Source organism: Myotis yumanensis, unplaced genomic scaffold (assembly GCF_028538775.1).
Source record: "Myotis yumanensis isolate MYYU_CA2020_CCGP unplaced genomic scaffold, mMyoYum1.0.hap1 SCAF_16, whole genome shotgun sequence".
Taxonomy (NCBI): Eukaryota; Metazoa; Chordata; class Mammalia; order Chiroptera; family Vespertilionidae; genus Myotis; species Myotis yumanensis.
Genome location: NW_027223767.1, coordinates 4,145,046 through 4,172,163, shown reverse-complemented (window position 1 = coordinate 4,172,163; position 27,118 = coordinate 4,145,046). Strand labels below are relative to the sequence as shown.

The window sequence follows — 27,118 nt, the reverse complement described above, 5'->3', positions numbered from 1 at the left end:
TACCCGGTCTGGTCACATATGGGAGGCAATCAATCTCTTGTCTTTCTCTCTCTCTTCCTCTCTCAAATCAATAAAAATATATCCTCGGATGAAGATTTGTTATAGCCAAAGGTGATCCTGAGTTGGGGGCGGTGAAAGGATTGAGAAAAGACAGACAAGAGAATGAAAGCTGGGTCTCGGTGGGACGCTGCTCCCTGATGAGGAGACAGCGCCAGCGCCCACAAGCCGTGTATTTTATAGCAGATGCCACGAGGCAAAGTAGAGGCATGATCAAGTTGTTTACAGCATTCTCGTGAGTTTCAACCCTACTCAATTACATGCACCTGAACTCTAGCACAAGGCATGTGGGGCCACATGTTTGGACCATAGGTTCAAGCTTACAACCACAGCCATTGGCTATAATTGTGCTGGGAAGGCCCTGCCCTCCAGCTGGGACTTGCACGTGGCAATGAGAGGACCCTGTCCTTTCATTAGTCCGAGGCTTGAACCTGGCCAAAACACTGTAGCCGTGCCCCACAAGGATTAAAAATAATTAAATGCATAATAATATAAAGGAAACACCTTGATTTGCATGGTCAAAATTAATACGAACAAAAGGTAGATAGCCATTGTGCGCCTCAGATTTGATCCTATGAGGACACAACATGAGTTATGTGATATTAGGGAATGCATAACTGGAATTTGATCATGAGAAAACATTCAACAAACCTCAAAATGAGGATTATTAAAAACAAAAGGACTGTATTCAAAAATGTTAATGTCATAAAAGACAAAGACTGAATACCTATTCCACATTAAAAGAGACATGAGAACTAAGAGGGAGAATACTATAAAGGTCTCTATTGATTCAGTTTTTTGAAACTTCAGTACAAGCAGTAGAGTGGGTAAATGTATTGCATTAATGTTAAATTTACTGAAGTTCATAACTATGCCATGGTTATGTAAAATAATATCATTGAGAAATGCACACTGAAGTATTTAGGGGTAAAAAAGTATAATGTATGCAATTTTCTCGCAAATTATTGAGAAAAATGCATAGAGAGAAGAAATGCTAAAACAAAATGTTAACAGTAAGTAAATCTTGCTAAATACATCTTTTCTGTAAGTTGCAGGTTATTTTCAAATAACAGAAAAAGTAAATAAACATACATTAAGATCCAAAAATAGGTCCTCTTTGATAACATAAAAATAAGGTAAAAAGTATGCACAATACGAATGTGTTAAGTGACTCTTTTTTTCTTAAAACTTACCTAAGTATCCAAAGATTACCCATTAAGAAACTTCGTTTTCGTTCTAGCTGGGTGTTCAGTTCGTTGGAGAGTTGTCCGGATAAACTGAGGTTACAGATTTGATCCCCATCAGGGCGCTTAACTAGAGTCGACCAATGAAGGCGTGGATAAGTGAATCAATCAAATCAAGTTCTCTCCCCCTAAAATAAATAAATAACATTTTTAGTGAGAGAAGATATTTCCACATTTAACTGAAAAAAGTCACAAGAATTTATATCAAGAATTTATTTTGTTATGCTCACCAGGCCTCACCAGGTAAGTGGCAGAGGCTCGTACCCCGCCCTGCTGGTTCCTGCCCTTTCCGCCTTTACGGACGGTTCCCCTCCATTCCCACACGTCTCAACCTCCCCACCCCACGTGCCACGGGCTCGGGCGACACGCAGTGCCACTGTGCCCAGGTGCCTCCGCTGGTCTCAGTGTTGACACTTGGTGGGGTCAGGTGGTGGCAGATCGCTTCCTGTCAGTCTGGCGGGTTTGGCCTCCTAGTACTTTGCTCCGCAGGGCTTTTGGTTGCTGGTAATGGGGAATAAGGGACTTGGGAGAGGGGAGAAGGGGTAAGGAACTTGGGGACATAAAGAGTGTCACTGTCCAACGGAAGGTGACTCACCGGGTGTCACATGGGAGATGCCTCTTCTACCAACCTTCCCTCTGCTGTCCCTCCAGGTTTGCTCGGGTATCCTGGCCTCTGGGCAGTCAATACAGCCCTTGTCTATGGAGTCCTGGCCCACCCTCTCTATCACTGGAAAGTGCCCTGGCCTGGGAATGGGTGGGGAAGCTGCTGGTGCCTTCGCCCCTCCCGGGCCCCATGAGCCCCTCTAGCTGGGAGTCTGGGGTCATTTTTGATAATACAGAACATTTAGAAGCCAAAGGAAACATGAGATGTGTACTCACTAGAGCAGAGAACATCTATGGCTCCAGTTCTCAGTTGCTCTTACCCCAGGACATTTGCACACACTGGTCTTTGAGTCTGACAGACCCTCACTAAGCCCTGGTCTTCTGTCAACTCCCCCAGCATAGCTAACTTTTCTCTTTTTTAATATATTTTATTGAGTTTTTTACAGAGAGGAAGGGAGAGAGGTAGATGAGAGAGAAACATCAATCAGCTGCCTCCTGCACACCTCCTACTGGGGATGTGCCCGCAACCAAGGTACATGCCCTTGACCGGAATCGAACCTGGGACCTTTCAGTCCACAGGCCAATGCTCTATCCACTGAGCCAAACCAGTCAGTGCTAGCTAATTTTTCTTAAGTCTGACTTCCTCTCAGTCTCTTGCTTCAGTTTCTTTCTACCCCAAAGCAACCCTCCTCCTGACTCCTCAGCCCTGTACTCCCTCCTGGACCCCTGGCGCTGCACTGTCACAGAGCATCTTGTCTTTTCATGCTATCCGAATATAAGTTCACTGAGAGACGGGCCGGGCCCCATAATACAGCAAGTTCAAAGCAAACAACTGAACAAAAATGTTTTCCGTTACAGAGTAAAAAATGCAGAGCATGCAAGGGTATCGGGAAAACTCCATGTCATTCCTACCCCTGACCTCCAGGCTTGGTTCCCCCGCCCCTGGGACAGAGATAAACCAGAAAAAAAAAAAAAAAGATTTCTTTAAATTTCTCAAAATCATTTAGAAAGATTAACAGCATAGTAGAAAAATGCAAAACAAAATGTACCAATCCTTAAAAACAGCATATAAAAAATTTTAATAAACACATATAACAATGTGCTCAGGCCTTTTAATAATTAAAATATCAAAATAAAGATAAAATACCACCACCAACTAACCAGAATGGCTGAAATGAGAAAGGAATCTCACTTTACTTTTAAATAAGTCCCAGTATTTCATAGAGGGAATAGCTATGACTACCATGGTTTCTACTGTGGCCATCAGGACAAGAAGAGATGTAATAATTAGAACTCTCAAACTGGTGGATGAATTGCATACTAATCAAATATCTTTGGAAAACTTTTCAGTGACATGTATTATATTTGAACATATGCAGTCACTATGACCAAGCTATTTTATTTGTAGGTTCCTACTTAACTAAAATATCCATGCATGTGAACCAGAAGAAACTAGGTGGAACTCCCTGGCCAGGGGCGATGCCAACCGGGGCTGCCCCTTGGGGACACAGCCCCGCTTCGGCTCAAGGTCCGCGTGGCTGGAAGGAGTTCCCAGGAGATGCATAAAAAGACCAGACAGCTCCTACCTGGACCACGCATGGGAGGAAGGCTGCGCTGTGTTTGACCTGCCAGAGTCCCCGAAGCCAGGCCCCATGGAGGCCCTGGGCCACACGTGGGCAGATGCTGCTCGGACTTGACGGCGGACTGACCAGGAGTGGAGCCCAGGCCCTCCAAGGCCACGCGGCTGGGGCCGCGCACAGAGCCTGCTCTGCGTGCGTGGGAACTGTGGACAAGACGGTGGCCTGTGGCCAGTGTGAGCGGGCCCTGCAGGCACACCTGCAGCAGCTGCGGGGCTGTGGCTTGCGCCATGTGCGCCCTTGTGGACTGCAGTGACGTCCATGAGGGAGTGAGTGTTCTGCGACAGCTGTGCCCTGTTTGAAGCCTGAGGGCCGACCTCACTGGCGTTGACGCAGAGGGACCATGGGGGGAGGGGCAGCTTTCAGTTTGATATTGTACTCCTGATGCCACTGAATAAATTCTATATATTGGGGGGCGGGGGAGGAGAGGAGAAACTAACAAGAGTGGTCACAATTGCATTGTTGCTAATAGCCCCAAACTGGAAATAAACCAAATGTCAATAAACAGCAGAATTGATAAATGTGGTATATTCATTCAAAGAATACCGCAGAGCAGCAAAACTGAATGAATTGTTCCGTGATGAAGCAATTAGCACATGGATGAATGTCACAGATATAATGCCAAGGGAAAAAAAAACAGACAGAATAATTCCTACTGTATGGTCCTAAATACACAAATTTATACAATAGACAATACTAATCTGTATTCTTAAACACTAGATGATTGTTAAATTTGGTAAGATGGAATGGGTGGTGATTGGGGGCTGTGGAGAGCAGAGCTTCTGGGTTGCTACTTTTATTTTCTTGAACTGTGTTGTAGTACAAGGGTGTGTTCACTTCGTGATAAATCACTGAGTAGTAGAGTTGTGATCTCTAGTTTTTTGGTGTGTATGTTATACTTCAATAAATGCATTTGAATACCTCTTTGCTATTAAGACAAATAGTATAGATTATAAGATTTTGAAATCTTAATACTATTTCCATTTCATGAAAAATAGTCACCCAAAAGATTGCAAACTTAAGTGCTTCAATTATAGAGCTTATATTTACAAGTATATATTTTTGTAGATTCACAACTGTTATTTCATGTCATTTGGGTGTAGAAAAGCACAATATGTTTACAGTTAACTGAGTCTGTAATCTATTAGATGAAAGTTGAGCGAGTTATCCACACCCATCGATGAAACTACTTTCACAGAGGAGTCTAATTCCTGACAATTGATAGAGGTGTTTCTTCATTATCTATGTAAAATTAGATTTCTTAGGCGCACAGGCCATCAAACGCTCATTTCTGGTTTTGCTTTCATTACTTTATATGATCTTATCCGGAAAGAATTTTATGTTCCAGTATTGCAAAGAGGGAATAACTACTGTGGCCATCAAAACAAGGCACATGATTCCCACGATCCCAGCAATAAGCCTTCCTGGATGTAATCGGAGGGAAATTTGCCTTCAGCCAAAAAGTCATGGCTCCTCTCCAGGGGAGGTCCAGTTACTGTCTGTAAAGAGACCTGCTCTGGGAATTGTGGGAGCTGAGTAACAGACTCTGCAAAGCTGTCTCTGTGTCTGATGCTTGAAGTCCACAGGCAGTAAACAAAGGGAGATCACAAATAGGCGGGGGTCCCTTGTGTAGGGGCTGGGCCTCATAAAGGCGGACTGAAACCTGTGTCCATTCTTGATGCCTCTGACCTTGATGGCTGAGGTGTCCTGCAGAAACCAGGACCCTTTGCCATGGAGCTAAACACACCCCTATAAGCCAGGAATCAGAGACACTAAATGAAAAATTCAGGGGAAGGCAAAGCAATTGCAGGTCCAGCTTCTGTTTTTTGCTGGTGGGGTCAGTCAGCAGATCAGCCACAATTTCATGTGTATATGTGCTCAGGCTACAAAATACAATTACCTCATTTTATTATCAGTTCTAGGTCTTAAAGTTAACTAAGGTCCTTCAGAAATTATATACTATGTATAAGCTAACTACAGAGCAACACAATTGTTAATATCAAAAAGTTTGTCACAAGTACAATTCAATGCAATTAAATCCATAACGTTAAATTTTTCATAATCTTAAAGATATGGAAGTAATATGATTTACTGATAAGTAAGACCAGAAGTTTAGATTAACTAAGCCCACACTGAAGAATAGGAGCTGGTTGCCAGGAGAGCCAACCATGTGATAAGAGGATCAGAACTTTGCCCTTTTGAGAGAAGAGAAGGGCTCAAGGTTGAATCAATAACTGATGACCAATGATTTAATCAATCATGCCTGTGGAAGGAAGGCTCTATAAAACTCAAAAGGACAGATGGGGTTCACAGAGCTTCCAGGTTGGCAAACATGTGGAAATTTGGGGAAAGTAATGTGCTTGGAGTGAACATGGAAGCTCCATGCCCTTTCCCCATACCTTGCCGTAAGCATTTCTTCCATCTGGCTATTCCTGAGTTATATCCTTTTAAAATAAAACTAGAGGCCCCACCCACCTATCTAAGCCCGCCGGCCGGTGACCTGGGCCTCCCTCTGTGGGGCGATCATGGGGCAATGGCCAGGCCCCCGACCAATCGCATCACACCCACCTTGGCTGGCCTGGCGCCAGTAGGTGTCATAGCATGGTCATCCAGAAGGTCATTTGATCTAATTAGCATATTACACTTTTATTATTATAGACTAGAGGCCCAATGCACGAAAATTCATGCAAGAGTAGGCCTTTCTTCCCTCAGCTGCCGGCACTGGCTTCCCTCTGGCACCCGGGACCCGGGCTTCCCTCCAGCTGCTGCCAGGCACCCAGGACCCATGCTTCCCTCGCAGCCCCAGCTTTATCCGGAAGGTCATCCAGAAAGACGTCTGGTCTAATTAGCATATTATGCTTATCATTATAGATGGTGACCTAGTAAGTTAAATGCCTTTCTGAGTTCTGTGAGCCTTTCTAGCAAATTAGCTGAACCTTTCCTTTCCTTTTGCTTTTCCCTTGGATAACACCCCATTCTAGCATTCCAACACACTTTCACTGCAGTAGAATCTCAACCACTCATCTGTCAGCCCTTAACAGTAGCGCGACGGCGACTACCCTCTCAGTTTGGAACGCAGAACTGAGAAAAGGAAACTCATACCCTTTAGTTCACCTCTGCTCCCTACACCTTTCAGCTTGTCTCCATGATCAGGGATTTTTCTTCCTCTGTGGGGAAAAACACATATATCTGCCCCACCAACTGGACAGGAACCTATACTCTCATCTCTGACCCAATGTAGATGTAGCCCCCGAAAACCAGTCTTTACCTGTTCCTGTAACCCTTCATGTATGCCACAAAAGGGCAGTCCAGATAATCCTAATAACCCTTGGCATCCCAGCAGGGCTTGGGAAGGGCACAGGGGACCTAACCACTACTCTATCATATTTTGAAATCCTGTCTCAGGACCTACAAGAAAGCCTAGATGACATTGCCAAAAGTTTAGTTCAAATTCAGGATCAGATAGACACACTAATAGCTGTCAACCTCCAAAATCAGAGAGAACTAGACCTCCTAGCAGCAGAGAAAGGGGCCCTATGCCTCTTTCTAGAGGAAGAATATTGTTTTTATGTCCATCAGTTTGGCCTAGTCAGGGATGACACCCAAAAACTAACAGAGAGGGGTGCAAAGATCAGAGAACGCCAGTCAAATGCATGGGCCTACTGGCTAAAGAATATAAATTGGTATACCTGGCTACTTCCCTTCTTAGGATCATTAACATTCCTATTCCTCATCTTTGTTTTTGGCCCATCTATTCTGTGCCATTTTTCATCTTTCCTTCAAGACCACTTTGAGCCTTCACCAACTAGTTTCTCAGGGAAATCATGCTACTGCAACCCCTCGCTCCAACCAGGAGGAATCTATACAGTGTTCCAGCCTACTACAATCAAAGTCCATCCCTTTATGATCTCCATCCCGCCCCCCCCCCATCAGCAGGAAATAACTACAGAAGATATTACCTTTGTCCCTATTCCATAAAAAAAGGGGGGGGGGGACTGGAATGTTAGGTTTGATCAAATAATTGAATTGATACCCCTCCCCTAGGAATTGACCTTTAGGCCACTTCACAACAGACATTCCCTTTCGCTTAGACCACATCCCACTTGCTAAGACTATTATCTCTCCCCTCTGGACCTTCCCAGGATCCAGACCTGCACAGAGAATTCTCCACCCAGAAAAAGCCTGCCTAGAGTCCTTTAAAAACCTCTGACTCCCCATCCTTGGGTGCTGGAACCATTTGGGGGCTCAGCCCATCTAGTACCCAGATAACCTAATAAATGTATAATCCCTTACCACTTTGGCTGCATGCGTTCCTTCCTTGGCAACCCTAACACTCAGTAATCTGATTATTATCTTTCTTAGACTGGATTTCTTTGTGTTTATTCTGCTTGGCATTTTCTCCATTTCTTGAATTTTCAGATTTGTGTCTTTTGCCAAATTTGGGGGCACTTTGAGTATTATGTATGGTACTGAGGATTTTTTTTAAGATAAAAAGTTATTTATTTATTTTTGACTAAATCTTTATTGTTCAGATTATTAGCTGTTCCTCTTTTTTTCCCGCATAGCTCCCCTCCACCCAGTTCCCACCCCTCCCTCTGCCCTTACCCCCACACTGTCCTCATCTATAGGTGTACGATTTTTGTCCAGTCTCTTCCTGCACCCCCCACACCCCTTTCCCCCCGAGAATTGTCAGCCCACTTCCTTTCTATGCCCCTGATTCTATTATATTCACCAGTTTATTCTGTTCATCAGATTTTTTATTCACTTGATTTTTAGATTCACTTGTTGATAGATATGTACTTGTTGTTCATAATTTTTATCTTTACCTTTTTCTTCTTCCTCCTCTTCTTAAAGAATACCTTTCAGGATTTCATATAATACTGATTTGGTGGTGATGAACTCCTTTAGCTTTTTTTTCTTTTCTGTGAGGCTCTTTATCTGTCCTTCAATTCTGAATGATAGCTTTGCTGGGTAAAATAATCATGGTTGTAGGTTCTTGCTATTCATCACTGAGTATTTCTTGCCACTCCCTTCTGGCCTGCATAGTTTCTGTTGAGAAATCAGCTGACAATCTTATGGGTACTCCCTTGTAGGTAACTGTTTTTCTCTTGCTGCTTTTAAGATTCTCTCTTTGTCTTTTGCTCTTGGCATTTTAATTATGATGTGTCTTGGTGTGGGTACTGAGGATTTTTATTTAAATCTTATGTTTTAGCAGGCCTTCTCTGACACCACTCTGGTGAGAGAAGGAAGGTTACCACCTCCTGGTTATTTATTGTTTGGTGGGGTTGGAAGTTCAAGTTACTCAGCCTCTATTGATAGCTCTACAGAGGAGGATTTCTTGTTCCTGCTGGGCAGGAGCTGAATTTCAGGCTCCCCACTAGGCCACCACCACTGATAACACTTTGTTTGGAGGGGAGAGGCATTTTATTACTTCCACGTGGCTGCCACTGACATTGCGTGGGGGAAGGCTTAATAACACAAGGTGTAAATGACAGTCCCAGCTCCCCACAAGGCCTCAACTGACAGCACCCCTGCAGGGACAGAGGGGACACCTCATTAGGGAAGGGTGGAAATCTAAGTTCCTCACACAGCCTTTGCTGATGGGGATGAGGTGGGACTAGTTTTTTCTGTAGTGTTTGACAGGAGTGGAGTGGTGTGTGTTTTTGTTTTCTGTCATGCTAGGCTGCTTTTTTATTGGTCCTTTGGCTGGAGAGACCAGGCTTTTCTTGGGGCTTTTTAAAAATCTACACCAATTTACATGTTGGTTGCCAACTTCTCCATAACCCAGGCCAGGGTAAATGAGGGAAAAGAAAACCTAGGCAACTCACCACTGTATCTTTCCTCAGGTCTTAAGGTCGCTACCTGGACTACCTTCTGTCCAACTTTCAGAGTATTCTTATACTTTCTTATATAATATTGAGGGGTTTTAGCTGTACTTGGCAGGTATAGGGAGAAGTGTTGTTTACTCCATCTTATCCCACTACCAGTTCACCTTCATTAATAAAAATATTTTTGATGGTATACCCATCAAAAATGGTATACATTTCTGGGCCAATGGGTTTCTTTCTTTGAGTACTTTAAAGATGTTGTTCCATAGTCTTCTAGTTTACATTTTTTTTCTATGAGAATTATCTTTGTTTCCTAGTACTACAGGGTGGACAAAGGTAGGTCTACAGTTGTGAGTACATGAAAGTTTATTCTTGTATTATTATTTATTATATTACTAGAGGCCCGGTGCACAAAATTTTGTGCTCTGGTGGGGGGAGGGGGTGTCCCTCAGCCCAACCTGTGCCCTCTCACAGTCTGGGACCACTCGGGAGATAACCACCTGCTGGTTTAGGCCCGCTCCCCGAGTGGCAGATGGCAGGCCCGATCCTGCGGTGCCTGCCCTGCCTCCCCAGATCACAGATGGCAGGCCCAGATCCAATGCTGTGTCGAAGATGCTAGGCCCGGATGGCGGCTGGTGGTGGGGCGGGCGGTGAATTGCACTGTCCCGCCCCGCCTGCAGTATGCAAATTTAATAGCCATCTTTATTGGGTTAATTTGCATACTCTTCTGATTGGCTAATGGTGTAGCAAAGGTATGGTCAATTAGCATCTTTGTCTTTTATTAATGTAGATTTGTTTGTATTTCAACTGTAAACCTACTTTTGCCCACCCCTGTACATTATCTTTGTTCGTCTGTTTTTAAATTTTTCCGTTATTACTGGTTGTAGCAGTGTGATTATAAGGTGCCTTGATGTGGGTTTCTTCGTGTCTTTTATTTGAATTTCATTGAGCTTCTTGAATCTGTGGATTTATAATTTTCTTCAAATTTTGAAAATATTTAGCCATTATTCAAGTATTTTTCTACTCCCTCCCTCTCCCCCCTTTCCTTCTAGAATTCTAATTACACATAGTTAGACTGCTTTGTATTTTTCCATAACTCACTGCTGCCCTGCTCATTCTCCATCTTTTTCTTCCCGTTTCATTTTGGGCAGTTTCTATTTGTATGTCTTTGACTTCACTAATCTTTTCTTTTGCAGTGTCTAACCTGCTTTTAATCCAATCCAGTATATTTTTTCATTTTGGATATCGTATTTGTTATCTCCAGGAGTTTCATTTCCCCCTTGTATTTCTTTCCCCTGATAGTTCAAAGGCCATTGGGTTATGTCATACTTACCCCAAAGTTATCCATTGGCCGGTTGAGACCTCAAGAGCCATTTTATACTGTGTTCAGCTTCACTGAGCTTCATTTTTCCCTGCAAATCCCCATCTGGAGGGGGCTGACCTTGAGTGGGCCTCATACACAAAGCAGCACAGAATCCAAGGCTCACAGAGTAGGAAGGGATTAGAGAGGAAACAATCTCGTGGTTGAAGGAAGCTGCCCTGGAGCCCTTGAGGATTGTTTGTGGAGAATATGGCCTTTGGGCATTAAAGCCATGGAACTGAGGCAAAGGAAAGCACGCCTTTAAAAATAATCATAGAGCCCTGGCAGGTGTGGCTCCGTTGGTTGGGCGTTGTCCTGGGCACTGAAAGGTTGCCTGATTCCTGGTCAGGACACATGCCCAGGTTGCCAGCTTTATCCCGTGTGTGTGGGGGGGGGGGTGGTGGGGGGGACGGGGGGGAGGGCGCCATGCAGGAGGCAGTTGATGGATGTGTCGATCTCACATTGGTGTTTCTCCCTCCCTGAAAATCAATGAAAAATATTTAAGAAAATTATTATTCTATAATACATATATATCATCATTAATAACACTGCATATTCATAATACTGTTAATTGTATGGTATAATATATTAATCACATTTTATATTAGAATTATTTGGATAAGCCAAGAGAGAAGCTCTGGTCCAAAGACCCAAAAACTATACTAAAGGCATTACCGGTGTTTTCCGTCAAGAATTTGAAGGAAAGCCCAGCAAAGGCGTGGCCACGCACCTGCGGGCGGGCGTCTGGGGCTGGAACTCAGTCCTGGGAGGCTCCCTGTCCTAGTGGCTCTGTCCTTAGTCACAGAGAAACTTCTCAGGCAAAGGTTGTGTCCTTCCTCTTTGTGACGCTAGTGTAGGGCTTCACACACAGTTGTGGCCTCTTAATACAAAAACTGACTCAACTTGATTGAATTTCCAGGTCACCCAAATTCACAATAAACACAGCCAACTCCCTCATAAACGAGAACAAGGTGAGGCGCTGAGGACTCTGGGCCCTGTAGTTCCCACGCCGCCGCGCAGGCGCACTGTAGAGCCGGCGGCCACGCCGACCCCGGCGCCCTGGCCGGGACGCTCCCGCCCTGCTCCGCGGCGCGGCCCTCGCGCGTGCGCAGTAGGGTCCCCAGGTACTCCCGCCCCAGACGCTAGGGCCGGAGTCGCCGCACCTCCCGGCTCTGTCCCCTGGCGCGCGGGCGTGGCCGCCCCTGCAGAGCCCTGGACCCGCAGACCCGCTCCTGGGGCGACTAGGGCTGGGCCTCCCGCCCGCCTGGTCGGTCTCAGCGTCCGCTCGGCCTCCTGCCCGAGGCGACCGGGCCCTCGCCGGCGCGCTGGGGTGGAGATCGCCCAGCTCGGGGCGGGGCGGAGCGGGGCTGGGGGCCCTCAGCCGCACCTCCCCTCTCTGCGGTCCCCTCCGTGGGCCGAGAAGGGCCGTCCGGGAAAGAGGGTGCGGCTGCGGGGGGCAGTCTGACCTGACTTCTGACCCCGCAGGATGGGCGACCTGTCAGGTGGGCGATCTCCTGCCGTGGGCAACCCAGCCACCTTTTCCTTGTCTGCTCATTTCACGGCATTTCACATCACCGCCTTTAAGTCGCCCATCTCTCCCCGACCTGGCGGTGACATTGCTTTAGTTGGGAAATGCTTCTCGGGTCCATGACGCTGAAGTTCTCCTTATTTTTAAATAACTGCCCTGGCTTAGGAGCCACAGCAGGTGAAGTCGCTCCCAAGTCTGATACTTCTGCAGGCTTGGGAAGACGGCGTGGGCGAGTCACAACGCCCAGAAACAATTAGCCAGGAAATTACGACTCTGAGAATATTGGCCTGATTTCTTCTGCACAAAGTCAAAGGCAAAAGTAGAAACATTCTTTGGTTAGTCTCACTTGGTGATGTCTGATTCATTGTGCTTAAATGACCTGCTTTTAATCACATTTCCACCGTAGCCAAACCAATATTAGAAGCTGGGGGTGTGCAAGCTACTCTGGAATTTTACTCCTGTACCAAACTCCTATGTATATGCAAATACTTCTTATTGTCTACTTGGAAAGTATGGAGAAATAGAAAGAAGGGTAAACATCACAGGCCCAGGTCTCAGAGATCTCAGTGGGTTTGGCTTACTCACTTGCAGTCTTTACACAATTGAGATTAAACTGAATATATTAAATTTTAAATACCATTGTTTATTCTGATTGTAAAATTAAAAACATGTTTGTTGTAGTTTGGTTGTTAAACCTATTAGACTAGCATTATCTACTGGTATATTACCAAGGAGAAATTCATCTTTACAAATTTAAGAAGAAATGACTCAGATCATTCTTAATAAGTTTTAAAGATGCAGAAAACCATTACTGTAGTTCCTTGGAGTTTAAAATATCTTAAGCCACATAAGCAGTGTTTTGGAAAAAATAGTTTTCACTTGTTATTTTTTAGCCTTTTTTTCCCCTTTCCAATCTTATCAAACTGGACTTCTTAACTTGGGGGTCAGTCGGGCTTCAAACTGCCTGAAATAATATGCGCATTATTCTGTGGACAAGGTCAGATTCTCAGATGGGTTCCCCAAAAGTTAAGATCTACTGGTGTTGATATGTAGTCATTGTTAATATTTGTTAGAACACCCTCAATTATTGTTTTAAATTGTGTTTAAACTTGGCACAGGTACTGCTGCTGCACTGTGAGATGGAGAGTTGTTCAAGAAACTCCAAGCATGAAGCAGAAACTCAGCTGAGGGAGCTAAGGCAGGGCCCAGCGGTGCCTGGACTGGAGAATCCTCTTGGTAAAACATTTCCGTTGGATTTTCAAGTTTGTAAAGAAGGGTCTTTGATTTGGGTTTCAGGAGTTATCTTTAGAACAGTATTTATCAACGTACTGGTTGACAATGTAAATTTCTGTTCCTCAGACCTAGAGTAGAGGTCCTGATTTAGACCTGGGATGGAGCGAAATAATTTCCTTTTTAATGAACATGCCTCGTGAGCTTTTCCAGTCCTCAGATTTAAGAACCTTCTAATTATATGTGGGAGTTTTCTGGGAGAAAAGTCATAATTTTCATTAGATCTTCAAAAGCATCATGACCTGAAAAAGGGTAGAGAAACACTGGTATAGAGAAAAACCTCTTTTATTGGTAACCTGAGGCTTCAATATGGGATTCCTCTCAAATGATTCCTTTATTCAAGTCTTACCTCCACACTACACTGTGTTTTTCCTCCCTCAACTTCTTATTTTTTCTCTTCCACCAGAATCTTTTTATTGTGTCTAGTGAAACCCCCTAGTGTCATGGAATAAACTCTACATTCTTAAGATATTCACAGTTTTTCTTGATATAACTAAACCCTGCTCTCTCTCTCTCTCTCTCTCTCCTGTTTACTTGATACCTTTAAATTTTTATTTCATGATCATTCACTCTGTTGGTTAGGAATTTAGTTTTGCGGCTTTAACAGAGTTGTCCAAGTAGTTTGGACAAGAAAGACAATTTCTTTCTTTCTCATGTAAAAGTCTGAGTTGGTAGGTGGCTGGCAGCGATGAGGGTGGATCAGGGAGGCAGCTCTGGTCCATACGCTCATCTAAAAACCAGGTTTATCTCTCTTTTTGCTCCACCACGCTCTAGGGGTTGTCCTCCCTATGGTGGAAGCTGGATCACTCTCCTCCTGTGTGTTTCAGGGCATTGGGAAGGGACACAGAGGACTGGAGGGCAAGCAGCTCCCTTTTGAAGGTGTGACCTGGAGGTTGCATAGCATCTCTTTTATTCCGATCCCCTTTGCTGAAGTATAGTGGCATGGCGAACCTGCCTGCAAGGAGGCTGGGGAGCGTCTCTAGCTGGGTGACCTTGTGGCCCGCTGAGACTTCAAGCCTCTGTCAAGTAGAAAGGGAGACTGGGTGTTGGGAGGCAATGAACAGTCTCTGCTATGTTAGCCGACTTATGTTTTCTGCTGTTTGAGTCCATTTTAGAAAATTTTCAACAAAAATTGTTCTTTGGGATTTTTTTTTTTTTTGCATAATGTTTTATGCGGTTTTATCTGTTATAGTCCCCTTCTTGTTTCTGTTTTTGGTTTATTGGAATTTTTTTTCTTTTTGACTGGTCTGTGGCTTGTATATTTCAATATTTAGAGAATCAGCTCCTGCCTTTGACAGCTGTTTTTGTTTGATTGTTTTTCTTATTCGTTAGTTTCTTTCTTTATTATTTCTTCTTTATGGCTTGTTAATTATTTCTCTCCAGTTGAATGTTTAATATTTTCATTATTTCTAAAAATTTTACTTGAAAGTATTTAGGGATATAAATATATTCTCTTTAAAGCTTTGGCAGTAACCCATGCATTTTAAATCTATAATACTCTTATTTTCTAACTCAAAGTTCTCTCTCTGACTTACTAGCCATTCAGGAGGGTTTATTTTAATTTCCAGGTAATATGCAGTTTTCCCTCCTCCTTTCAAACTTCCATTTACATTTGTAATTCTACCACATCATGGTTAGAGAATGTAGTGTATTCAATTTCTTCTTTTTTATTGATATTTCTTGGTCAGTAATATATGATTAATTTTAGCAAATGCTGCATGAATGCTTGAAAATAATGAGTGTAAGTTTCAATATACTCTGTATCTCCGATGTTCTTTGAATTTATAATAGCCTTGCTTTATTTATTATAGTTCTTGTTTTTCAGAAGATAGTCATATCATTTCAGATTAGATTAAAATTTGCTATGTTTATTGAGCAAAAGCTCAGTACAGAATCTTAGGGAGCCAGGTGCCCATTCAGGGCAGGAGCAGATTTGACAGGTAAAGCAGACAGAGTCTCTAATTAAGGGGCCAGGCAACTGCTGCTAACAAGCTGAGTTCCTCTTTAGCTCCACCTGGTTGCTTACTGATTCTATCTTTAGAAAGAATCATCAGACCTTCTGATCAGGATGTCTGCTTTTCCTGTTGGATTTACAAACAATTGTTTTGTAAGACAATGTTGCTGTAGCCCAGTGCAAAGGTTATTTTACCTAGTTCAAATATTCCTAAGGTTCAAGGAACAAGAGGTGCCAGGTAGCCCTAGCTGGTTTGGCTCAGTGGATAGAGCATCAGCCTGTGGACTGACGGGTCCCAGGTTCGATTCCTGTCAAGGGCACATGCTTGAGTTGTGGGCTTGATCCCCAGTGGGGGACATGCAGGAGGCAGGCAATCAATGATTCTCTCTCATCATTGATGTTTCTACCTCTTTTTCCCTCTCCCCCATCATTGATGTTTCTATCTCTTTCCCTCTCCCTTCCTCTCTGAAATCAATAAAGATATATATATTTTTTTAAAAAGATGCCAGGTAGTTGCTCTGTCTCCATTTTCAAAGAGCTCCACATATCAACTTTTCACATTACAACAAGCTGATTTAGTGGAAAAGGTGTGGACATTGGAAATAGACTGATTTGGAGTCCGGGGTAGCTTAGGAGAAGTAAATTAATTTTTCTAATCCTCAGTTTTCTCATCTATATATATAATTCCCATTGGGTTGATGTGAAGATCAAATGAGAAGTATTTTAAAAGCTTCATGTACAATGTTTGACCTCCTATGTGTGACTACATTTAATAGTATTAAAAATCTCAAGATCTTGAGGAGAAAAAATATTTTTTTCTCTCTGATCTTGGGGGTTAATCTTGTGTTCTTCAGGGAAGTCATGCTTACTTGCGTGTCAGGATTCCAACATGGTAGGTCTGAGATTGCCAAGGCGGACTGGTTTTCATGGCTTATTTCTCTTTCTCAGACATGTCTGTAGGACTCCACTCCTTCTAGGGAGGGGAACAAAGAGGCGGAGATCATGGCTGCTGTGATTTCTCCAGCTGGATCTCTGGTAAGTTTGGGTTTCCTTTGTTTCTGATCTGCTGTCTGGGTTTGAGGGCGTCTTTTCCTGAAGTCTTATGACTTCTCTACCTTGTCCACATTCCTCCTGGTAACTGAATCAAATTGTTTGATTTATGAGTAAAGGCTGTAGTCTATAGGAAGATTCAATACACATACTGAAGCAAATTTCAAGATCTTTCAAAAAAATATCAGGCTATTGTTAGATATGATAGGCAGCCTGAGAATTTACTTATGATGTTAAATGTGTTTTGTTTCCAGGAAATTTCAGTGGTTTAAGGGATAGTAAAATGGGATATTTTCCTATTGAAAATTTCATTTTGAAAATTTTGGGAAAAAATAAATGTACACACACACACACTCAATCTCTTAATTCATAGGGAGCATTCCCCTTGTGCCCACTCTCAGTGATTTCCTCTTTTTTACCCATTAAGAAGTGATCAAGCTTAATAGATGACATGGAGAGAAGAAGTAGTTTAAGACACAGTGCTTGGCTATAGGGAGCTTACAGACTCATTGAGATAAGGCACAAAAGAAATAGTTACATAATTTATTTAGGTAAGTAATAGTTGTTTAGCAATATGATAAAGATGATGAGTACTATGTAAGGAAAGAAATGGGACTTTAGTATGGGCTAAATTGGTCATAGAAAGCTCATGAGGATAGATTTAAACTGGTATTCAATTACAAATAGGAGTTTAAATTGTCAAAGTATTTGTGAAGGTAATTCAGGTGAGAAAGAAGTTTAGGGCAAGACTCTGAGGCAGAGAAACAGTGGGTGAGCTAGTGATTCAAGATGGAAAATTGAAAGATAGGAGTGGAAATGAAATATTTAAGCTGAATCTTTTAATGTTTCTCTGAAGATATTGAAGTGTGTATGTGTGTGTGAGTGTGCGCACGCGCCTGTGTACACGGGTGTGTTTGAGATGGGTATTGATGTGATGAAAGCTGTGTTTTAGCAGTGACTTTTGAAATATGCAGATTCAGAAGAAAGGTACTGCCTACAAATAGAATTTGTTATAGTATGATCCATAATAACCTGCAGTAGTGATCTTTTATTCTTTGTAGTCATATATATAACATGAACTAGTCCTTAAAACATACCCTTGAAAAGATTAATAAAAACAAAAACGTTAGACTTAATTAGTAGACCCAAAGTATCTGTCTAGTATTGGCCTGATCAAACCCATCCCTAATTATCAGAGGTTGAAGTTCACATCATTGTACCAACTTGGGAGGGGAGAGCTGAGATAACATTTTTCTGAATGAAATTTAAGTAAATACCTTTACCCATATTTTTTTTAAATGACACAAAATCTAAAATTGATAAGCTCTACTAGAAGGTATAGTAAAATTTCATTTCATCTATAAAATCAGGCTCTTGTAGAGAGAGAGTTTCTAAGGTTTGGAAGAAAACAATGTTATGAGAGGTCCCTGAAAATATTTCCTGAGGTTCGAATCATGCTGCCCTCCCTAACACTGCAATGATCCAACTGTAGAAAACAGATGGTGTTGGTAGATTTTGAATATTATTCTTGAGTAAGATAGATACTTTCTGAGGAATAGATTTCATCCCTTATGAAAAAGGAGAATTATGTAGTATCCAAAGGCCTCTTTTAAACACTGCAGTTATATCTTTCTCAATCTAGTGTGTGTGTGTGTGTGTGTGTGTGTGTGTGTGTGTATGTGTATGTGTGTATTTGTTATAGTTTCAACTAAGGTGGAAGGAGATTATGATTGGATGTTACTCTGGGACCTTGATATCAGCCATCCCTAAATAAAACAGTAGAGGAGGTCATCCCCTATATACTACATCCACAGTGGACTGCGGGTGTTTTTTGAGGTCTGTCCGAGGCAGCCTGTCATGAGTGTTCTTACCCTGTATCCCTCAGACTCCTGAAGTTTCCCAGCCAGGTGAAGATCATCTTCAGGCGGAAGAACCAGAATTGGTAAAGGTAAAACATACCATTGTATTTAAGGGAAATAAAGAGAATGCTCTTTTACTGCCCCCAACTTGTAATGTTCGCAGTTCATTGCATATTCACAATGAATACCATCTTAAGTGATAGCTGTGACAATTCCAGGGCTGGTAGCATCAATTTGACAAATCTCATTTCTCTCAGTAGTGGCAGCCGTAATTGGTAATGAAGTGTCCTATATCACATGGTCTGATTCTTGCTTCACATTGCAAGACCCAATACCATTAAAAATATCAAGAATATATCAACATCAGTTCCTATTTTTTAAGAATATTCCCATCCTTAAGATGAGTTTAATTTGTTTAGATACTCTTATCCTATCTAGTAAAAGAGAAACATGGTAATTAGCCATACGGCCGCTACCCTTCCCATTGGCTAATCAAGGAGATATGCAAATTAACTGCCAGCCAAGATGGCGGCCGGCAGCCAGGCAGCTTGAAGTGGAACATGAAGCTTGCTTGCTTCAGTGACGGAGGAAGCCAAGCTTCCCCGCCTGCCTTGCCGGCCTCTGAGCTGCAACTCTAAGAAACATTGTAACAAATATAGAAGCTAAACAAAACCCCAGAAACCTGCTTTAGTCAGCCAGGCTTCAGCCAGCCGGACCACAACATTGTTTTAAATACAGAAGGTAAACAAAGGCCAGAAACCTGCTTTCAGCAGCGGAGGTCTCATAGCTGGAGCCGAGCCTCAGAGCTAAAGCTGGCCCAGAATTTTTAAAAAAAAGGAAAAAAGGACAGGTTGGGAGCTTCAGTCACCCGCCAGCCTGAAAATGGCCCTCAGCCCCTCACCCAGACTGGCCAGGCACCCCAGTGGGGACCCCCACCCTGAAGGGGGTGTGACCAGATGCAAACAGCCATCATCCCCTCACCCAGACTGGCCAGGCACCCCAGTGGGGACCCCCACCCTGAAGGGGGTGTGACCAGATGCAAACAGCCATCATCCCCTCATCCAGGCTGGCCAGGCACCCCAGTGGGGACCCCCACTCTGATCCAGGACACCCTTCAGGGCAAACCAGCTGGCCCCCACCCGTGCACCAGGCCTCTATCCTATATAGTAAAAGGGTAATATGCCTCCCAGCACCGGGATCAGCGGAGCCTCTAGGCCTCCCGGTACCGGGATCAGCATGACAGGGGGCAGCGCCCAAACCCCCTGATCGCCCTGTGGCTCTGTGTGTGACAGGGGGCGGGGCCACAACCTCCCTATCTGCCCTGCTCTGTTCCTGACAGGGGAAGGCACCCCAACCCGCTGATCAGCCCTGCTCTGTGCCTAATAGGGGGAAGCTCCCCAACCCCCTGATTGCCCTGCGGCTCTGTGTGTGACAGGGTGCAGCGCCCCAACCCCCTGATCAGCCCTGCTCTGGGTGTGACAGGGTGTGGTGCCCCAACCCGCCCCCCCCACGGGCCCTGCTCTGTGTGTGACGGGGTAGAGCCATAACCTCCCCATCGGCCCTGCCCTGAATGTGACAGTGGTGGCACCCCATCCCCCTGATCGGCCCTGCTCTGTGTGTGACAGGGGGCGGTGCCCCAACTTCCCTATCGGCCCTGGCCCTACTCTGTGAGTGACAGCGGGGAGCTCCCCAACCCCCTGATCGCCCTGTGGCTCTGTGTGTGACAGGGTGCAGCACCCCAACCCCCCCCCCCCCCACCATCGGCCCTGCCCTGAGTGTGACAGTGGCGGCGCCCCAACCCCCTGATCCGCCCTGCTCTGTGGGTGATAGAGGGTGGTGCCCCAACTCCCCTATCAGCCCTGCTCTGTGAGTGACAGGGGGGAGCTCCCCAACCCCCTGATGGGCCCTGCTCTGTGTGTGACGGGGGGAGCGCCTCAACCCCCTGATGGGCCCTGCTCTGTGCATGACAGGGGGTGGCGCCGCAACCTCCCTATCGACCCTGCCTTGAGTGTGACAGGGGGCGGTGCCCCAACCCCCCAATCGGCCCTACCCTGAGTGTGACTAGGGGTGGCATCGCAACCTCCAGATCTGCCCTGCTCTGTGCATGACAGGGGGCGGCGCCCCAACTCCCCAATCGGCCCTGCTCTGAGCCTGACCAGGGGCTGCACCTAGGGATTGGTCCTGCCCTCTGCCACCCGGGAGCGGGCCTAAGCCAGCAGGTCATTATCTCCCAAGGGGTCCCAGACTGCGAGAGGGCACAGGCCGGGCTGAGAGACCCTCCCTCCCCCCTGAGTGCACAAATTTTTGTGCACCGGGCCTCTAGTTTCATTATATTTGTTTTTTACTTTATTTGTGAACATATAGAATCTACCTGCTTTTTCCAGAAAAAAATATTATCAAAATCAGAAATGAATAAATTGTATTAAGATAAATTATCCAAAACCTAGAAATAAGGCAAAAGATATGCCCTTTCAGTGTTGTATTAGACCAGCCTACCTAAGGGTCATCTGACATAGCAGGGAAGGTTTTGTTGTTTGACTCAGTATTTATTATTGATTAATATTCAGACCCTTAAAGTTAGATGTTAACTTGTAGAAAATTGAGAAGTTTCAAATAATTTCTGCCTAGAAGAAAACATAATCCCAAAAGGTATGGCTTTATTGTCCTTTGGACATTTACCAGGTTTCTATCTAATTTTGCAATCTTCAGCATTCTTTTCCCACTGTCTATACATCTGTTTCTTATACCTGCTGTAAGCCAGCTTGTCAAGCTTGCTTACGTCTCATTAATGACTTAGTACATCTTTGACATACATGTGTTGATTATACTTTTAGGAGAATTATGGTGTGTTTTTTATTTTATGTAGGAGAAGTTCAGCCCATTTCTCTCTTTTTTAGAATTATGTTTTTACTAGTGGCGTGGTGTACAGATTCGTGCACATTGAAAGGAAATTAATTAGAAGAAAGATTCATGCAATAATTATGTTACTGCAAAAAATTACATGTCAAAATAGTACATATAATATCTATATATATAAGAGCCTAAGAGAGGGAGCAGATGCTCAGCCTGGCCTGTGCCCTCTCTTAATTGATTTAAGTAGCATTATAAAATTAAAACACACGTGTGATTGGCACCAGCAAGAGCCTTATATGTATCGTGCATGCATGAGTCAATGTTTATTGTTAAATTGCCAGTTGGTCGGACGGTCAGTGAATAAATCACAATGTAGTTCACGTTGAATGTCAACAAAAACAACCAAATGCACAATCAACAATGACAGATCGAACACACATGTGCTATTGGCACCAGTGAGAGCTTTATATTTATCATGCATGCGCGAGTCAATGTTTATTTTTAATTGCCAGTGCAGGTCATATGTACCAGCTGGCCAGTTGGGACAGTCGGTCACTTAGCCTTTTATATATATAGATGTTTTTGAAAATTATACTTTGAAAGTTGATTTTATTCCAAACATGTTTTGTGTAAAAATAAGTTTTCCTTTTTGTTTTTATGAGAAAATAAATCCTGAGGTTCAATCTTTACATTAATGTTTTTGAAACATCACTGGACCAATGATTCTTAAAGTGTTCTTTAACATATGACAATTTAGACTTTAACATAAATTACGAGTTATTTCAGACTTTGAATTATGAACCTTAGGAAAATACCATAATTTTTGACATGCTGAATAAATCATACGGTTTCTTTTTGTTCTCCTGACAGAGGGAGTCCCTGGCAGAAGATTCTCTCTGGCTCTCCCTTAAATTCTGCACTCTGCTTATAAGCACTGAACTTAGCTTTAATTATAATTTGAGTAGAACCAATTATTTAATAATTTTTAATATTTATTTCTGAAAAAAGGCAGATAGAATTTTCATAGGGTTTGTGTTGAATCTGTTGATCAGTCTTGGGAATATTATCTTTACATTATTAAGTTTTCCAATAGTATATGGGATGTCTTCTTCTTTTGTATGTGGGGAGGGGGGTTCTTTTAGTGATGTTTTGTATTTTTCAGTGTACAAGTCTTACACATCTTTTGTTAATTTATTCCTGGGGTTTTTTTTGGTGGGGATTGGGTGCTAGTTGCTACTTTAAATAGATTTTTTTCTTCATTTCTTTATTGAATGTTCATTGCTAGTGTGTAGAAATAATTGACTTAAGTATATTGATCTTGTATCCTGAACCTTGCTGAACTAGTTTTAGTTCTTACAGGTTTTTGTGTATGTGTATGTGTGGGGATTCTTCAGGGTTTTCCATATGCAAGAAAATGTCATCTGTAAATAGAGATGATGTCATTTGCAAATAGAAATTTGTTCCTCTCCAATCTGGATACCTTTTATTTATTTTTCTTGTCTAATTTCCCTTGCTAAAACTTACAATACAATGTTGAAGTGAGGAAAGAGGACATCTTTGTTTTTGTGGTCTCAGGAGTAATGTATATGGCTGTTCACCATAAAGTATGATGTTAGACTTGGGTTTTTATAGATGGTCTTAATCATATTAACAAAGTTTGCTTCTATTTCTGGTTTGTTGGATTTTGTGAGATACTTTTTCTGAGTCTGTTAAGATGATTGTGTGATGTTGGGGTTCTTGTCCCAGCATCAAGAAGGGTTCAGGAATCTGGAAAAGGCTGTGCGTAGATTTAATAAGAGTCCAGAGACTAATAAAGAGTCCGGAGATGAAATATAATTTTGAAAGGCATTTTGGAGGTCAGAGGAGCTTAGCTAAAGGAGCTAAATTCTAAGGTCTAAGGTCTTAGGTTCTTGTCGTCCCCAGGACCCCATGCTTTTTATTAACACAACTTGTCCTGAGGCTGGGCAGAGATATATACTTCAAACGGTCAGGGTTTGGTACAGAGTCCATTGTCAGAATGGGGGAATTAGCCTACGGCTGTTCAGGTGTTTGGCCAGTAGGAGGCAATAACATGTAGATTAAGATGCCTTTTAGCTGTCTGGCAGCCAAGCAATAATCCCTTTTCAGGTTTGGGGAAATGCCTTCAGCCATTCCCAACAGGTGACTACATGTGTGACTCAACCCTGTTGAGTTCCCAAGTTTCATCAACCTTTTGATGAAACTCTTGAAATTATGACATGCTGGAATTGGTCTCTGGCAGTGTGACTTCTGTTCTTTATTATATTAATACTAGAGGCCTGTTGCACGAAAAGATTCGTGCAATAGGCCTTCCCTTCCCCTGGCTGCCAGCACCGGTTTTTCTCCAGCACCCAGGACCCAGGCCTTTGCCTTCAGTCTTCACTGCTCCGGCCAGAGCCACCTTCAAACCCTCACTCCGCCGCTTCACGCCTACATGTGCAAATTAACCGCCATCTTTGTTGGCGGTTAATTTGCATATTGCTCTAATTAGCCAATGGTGGGCGTGACGAAAATACGGTCAATTTGAATCTTTGTCTATTACTAGATAGGATGGTGTATTACCTTGATTGATTTTCAGATAGTAAATTAACTTTGTATTCCTGGACAAATCCAATTTGGCTATGGTATTTATGATTGCTTTATTTGTTTCTGGATTCAGTTTGCTAGTATTTTGTTGAGAATTCTGTGTATATGTTCATAAGAGATATTGGTCTGCGGTGTTCTTGTGATGTCTTTGTCTACTTTGGTAATACTGGCACCATGGAATGAGTTGGGAATTGTTTCCTTCTATGTTTTGGAAGAGTTAGTGAAGGATTTCTGTTAATTCTTCTGAAAATGTTTGGTGGCTCTCACCAGTGAAGCCATTTGAACCTGGGCTTTTATTTGTGGGAAGTTAATTTATATACCTATTTAGATTTTCTTTGCCTTCAGTCAGTTTTGGTAGTTTGCATCTTACTAGGAATCTGTCCATTTTTTTTTCATCCAGCTTATCTAATTTGTTGGCATATAGTTGCTCATATTAGTCCTTTATAATCCTTTTATTTCTGTAAGGTTAGTAGTAATGTCTCCTTTTTCATGTCTGACTTCAGTCATTTGAGTCTTCTTTTCTTTCTCAGTCAATCCAAGTGTTTGTCATTTTGTAATCTTTTCAAAGAACCAAATTTTGCATTTGTTGATTTTCTCTTTTGTCTTTCTGTGCTCTATTTGTTTGCCTTCATTCTAATTTTTTTGTTGTTGAAATTGGATCCCAGGAACTCCTTCATAAGGGCTGGCTGGCCCAGATGGCAGGAACACAGTGTCCTCAGACAGTTCAGTGCAGAGGCAGGGAGTTCAGTGCAGGCTTCTCCCTGAAGTGCAGTTTGTGTGAAATGCCCCTGTGTAGAAAGACTGCTAGGCTCTTTTGTGACTTTTTTCCCCTCTCAGCCACCAGGAGCCCCTCTTGATCGGTGTCTTCTTTCCACAAAATGTATTAGAACTTGTTTTGTGGCCTCCTATACCGTCAGTCCTGGAGAACATTCGTGTACACTTGCAAAGAATATATGTTCTGCTGTTGTTAAGTGTCTCGGTGTTCTATGGATGTCTAGCTTGTTCATAGTATTTTATTCAAGTTATCTCTTTCCTTGTTGATCCTCTGCATTGTTGTTCTATCCATTATTGAAAATGGGGCATTAAACTCTTTAACTATAATTTTCTTTGTCTTTTCAATTCCATAAATTTTTGCTTCCTGTATTTTGAGGATCTTTTGTTATGTGAAAATATGTTTAAACTTGTCTTATTGATACAGTAACCAGTTTATCATTAGAAATATCTCTCTTTGTTTCTAGTAAAAATGTTTGTCTATTTTGTCTGATATTAATATTGCCACTTTAGCTATCTTTTCTGTACTGTTTACTTAGTATATTTTTCCCATCCTTTTACAGTAAACTTACTTGTGTTCTTGAATTTAAAGTGTCTTCTGTAGATAGCATATATTTGTATCATTTTAACAAAAGTTCCTTCTGCCAATTTCTCCATTTGATTTAATTTTTCCATCTATTTACTTTTAATTTAATAACTGATAAGGTAGAATCTATATCTTCCATTTTTTAAATTTGTTTTTCTATGTCTTGTGTCTTTTTTATTTGTTTCTTCCTCTTTTACTGCTTTTTTTGTGTTAGATATTTTCTAGTACCCCATTTGATAAACCCTTCATTTCTTTCATAATATATTTTTTAGTTACCTTAGTTGTTTCCTTGGGATTATAATTAACATCTTGACATAAAACAATGTATTTTAGATTAATGCTAACTTAGTTTTAATAGTATATAAATCTTTGTTCCAATTTAGCTCCATTCCCTTCTCCCTCCTCTGTTATTATTGTCATACAAATTACACCTTTTATACATTACAATTTCATCAACACAGTTTTATAATTATTACTTTATGCAGTTGTCTTTTAAATAACAAAAGAAAAAGTTACAAAAATATATTTATATTTTTATCTTTTTAGTTACTGGTATTATTTCTTCATATAGGTTTGTGTTACTATCTAGTGTCCTTTCATTTCATTTGAAGGATACCCTTTAGTATTTATTGTAGGCATGATCTGCTAGCAGTGAATTCTGTCAGTTTTTGTTTATCATTTTTAAGGATAGTTTTGCTGCATATAGAATTCTTTGTTGACATTTTTTCTTTCAGCATTCTGGATGTTATACCACTGCCTCCTAGCATCAATGGTGATGAGAAATTAGCTGACAGTCTATTGAGGATCCCTTGTACATTAGAAGTCTCTTCTCGCTTTGAAGATTCTCTCTACGTCTTTTAAAATTCGATTATGATATTTCTCAACATGGACCTCTTTGATTTTGTCCTACTTGGTGTTCATTGAGATTCTTGTATATGAAGGCTAATTAATGTTTTTCATCAAATCAAGTAAGTTTTGGGCCATTATTTCTTCAAATTTTCTTTCTGCCCACTTCTTTCATTCCTCTCCTTCTTGGGCTCCCAATATTGGTATTCTTGTTGACCCAACAAATCTCTGTTCATTCTTTTCATTCTTTTTTGCTCTGTTACTCAGTCTGGATAATCTCAATTGATCTTTCTTCAGGTTCACCAATTATTTTTTTCTACCTGATTATCTTTGTCTGTTCAGGCTTCCATAGCAAAACACAGCAGACTGGATGGCTTATACACAACAGAAAAAGTTTTTGAAGATTAAAAAAACTTTTTATTTAGAAAGACTGAAATGGTTGTATGCTAATTTGGACAGCTATTTTGTACAAGAAATGACTTGAAACTTTCATTTTTGATACCTTCCAAGAGTTGGGTTCCATTATGCATGCTTTGTTCTTTTTTTTTTTTTTCATCTGATTTAATCCTTTTTATTCTCTTTAAAAATAACAACTTTATTGATTTACATAACAGCTTTATTTATTTATTTATTTATTCACATACAATAAAAATCACTATGTAAAGTGTGAAATTCAGTGTTTTTTTTTCTTTTTATCCCTTTTTTTCCCCGCCCTTGACAATCCCCTGGCCTCCCCTACCCCCCAGTGTCTTATGTCCATTGTTTATGCTTATATGCATGCATACAAGTCCTTCTGTTGATCTCTTACCCCCCTCACTCCTGCCCCCCAACCCTCCCCAACCTTCATGCTGCAGTTTGACAGTCTGTTTGAGGCAGTTCTGCCTCTGTATCCATTATTGTTCAAAGGTTTATAATGGTCTCTATTATCCATGAATATGTGAGATCATGTGGTATTTTTCCTTCATTGACTGGCTTATTTCACTTAGCATAATGCTCGCCAATTCCATCCATGCTGTTGCAAATCATAAGAGTTCCTTCTTTTTTACAG

At 42.2% G+C, this 27,118-nt stretch overlaps 2 protein-coding genes across 5 annotated transcripts in view; both read left to right on the top strand.

The window, feature by feature from the left end:
- Positions 1-4,378, top strand: part of ZNF286A (zinc finger protein 286A) — a 28,798-nt gene extending 24,420 nt beyond the window's left edge. The window contains exons 7-8 of one of the 2 annotated variants that reach the window (XR_011468399.1): positions 1,298-1,544; positions 3,313-4,378. The gene's annotated coding sequence lies outside the window, so the exon portion shown is untranslated. The remainder of the gene's footprint in view (positions 1-1,297; positions 1,545-3,312) is intronic. The other variant, XM_070393906.1, reaches the window with a different exon arrangement.
- A 7,766-nt stretch (positions 4,379-12,144) lies between these two features.
- ZNF624 (zinc finger protein 624) overlaps positions 12,145-27,118 on the top strand; it is a 36,772-nt gene continuing 21,798 nt past the window's right edge. Inside the window, exons 1-4 of one of the 3 annotated variants that reach the window (XM_070393899.1) lie at positions 12,145-12,231; positions 13,376-13,493; positions 16,450-16,536; positions 18,437-18,499. In XM_070393899.1, coding sequence (XP_070250000.1) covers positions 16,504-16,536; positions 18,437-18,499 — 96 coding nt within the window. In that variant the 5' untranslated portion in view covers positions 12,145-12,231; positions 13,376-13,493; positions 16,450-16,503. Of the gene's footprint in view, positions 12,232-12,477; positions 12,593-13,375; positions 13,494-16,449; positions 16,537-18,436; positions 18,500-27,118 lie in introns of those variants that run through there. The other 2 variants (XM_070393900.1, XM_070393901.1) reach the window with 2 other exon arrangements.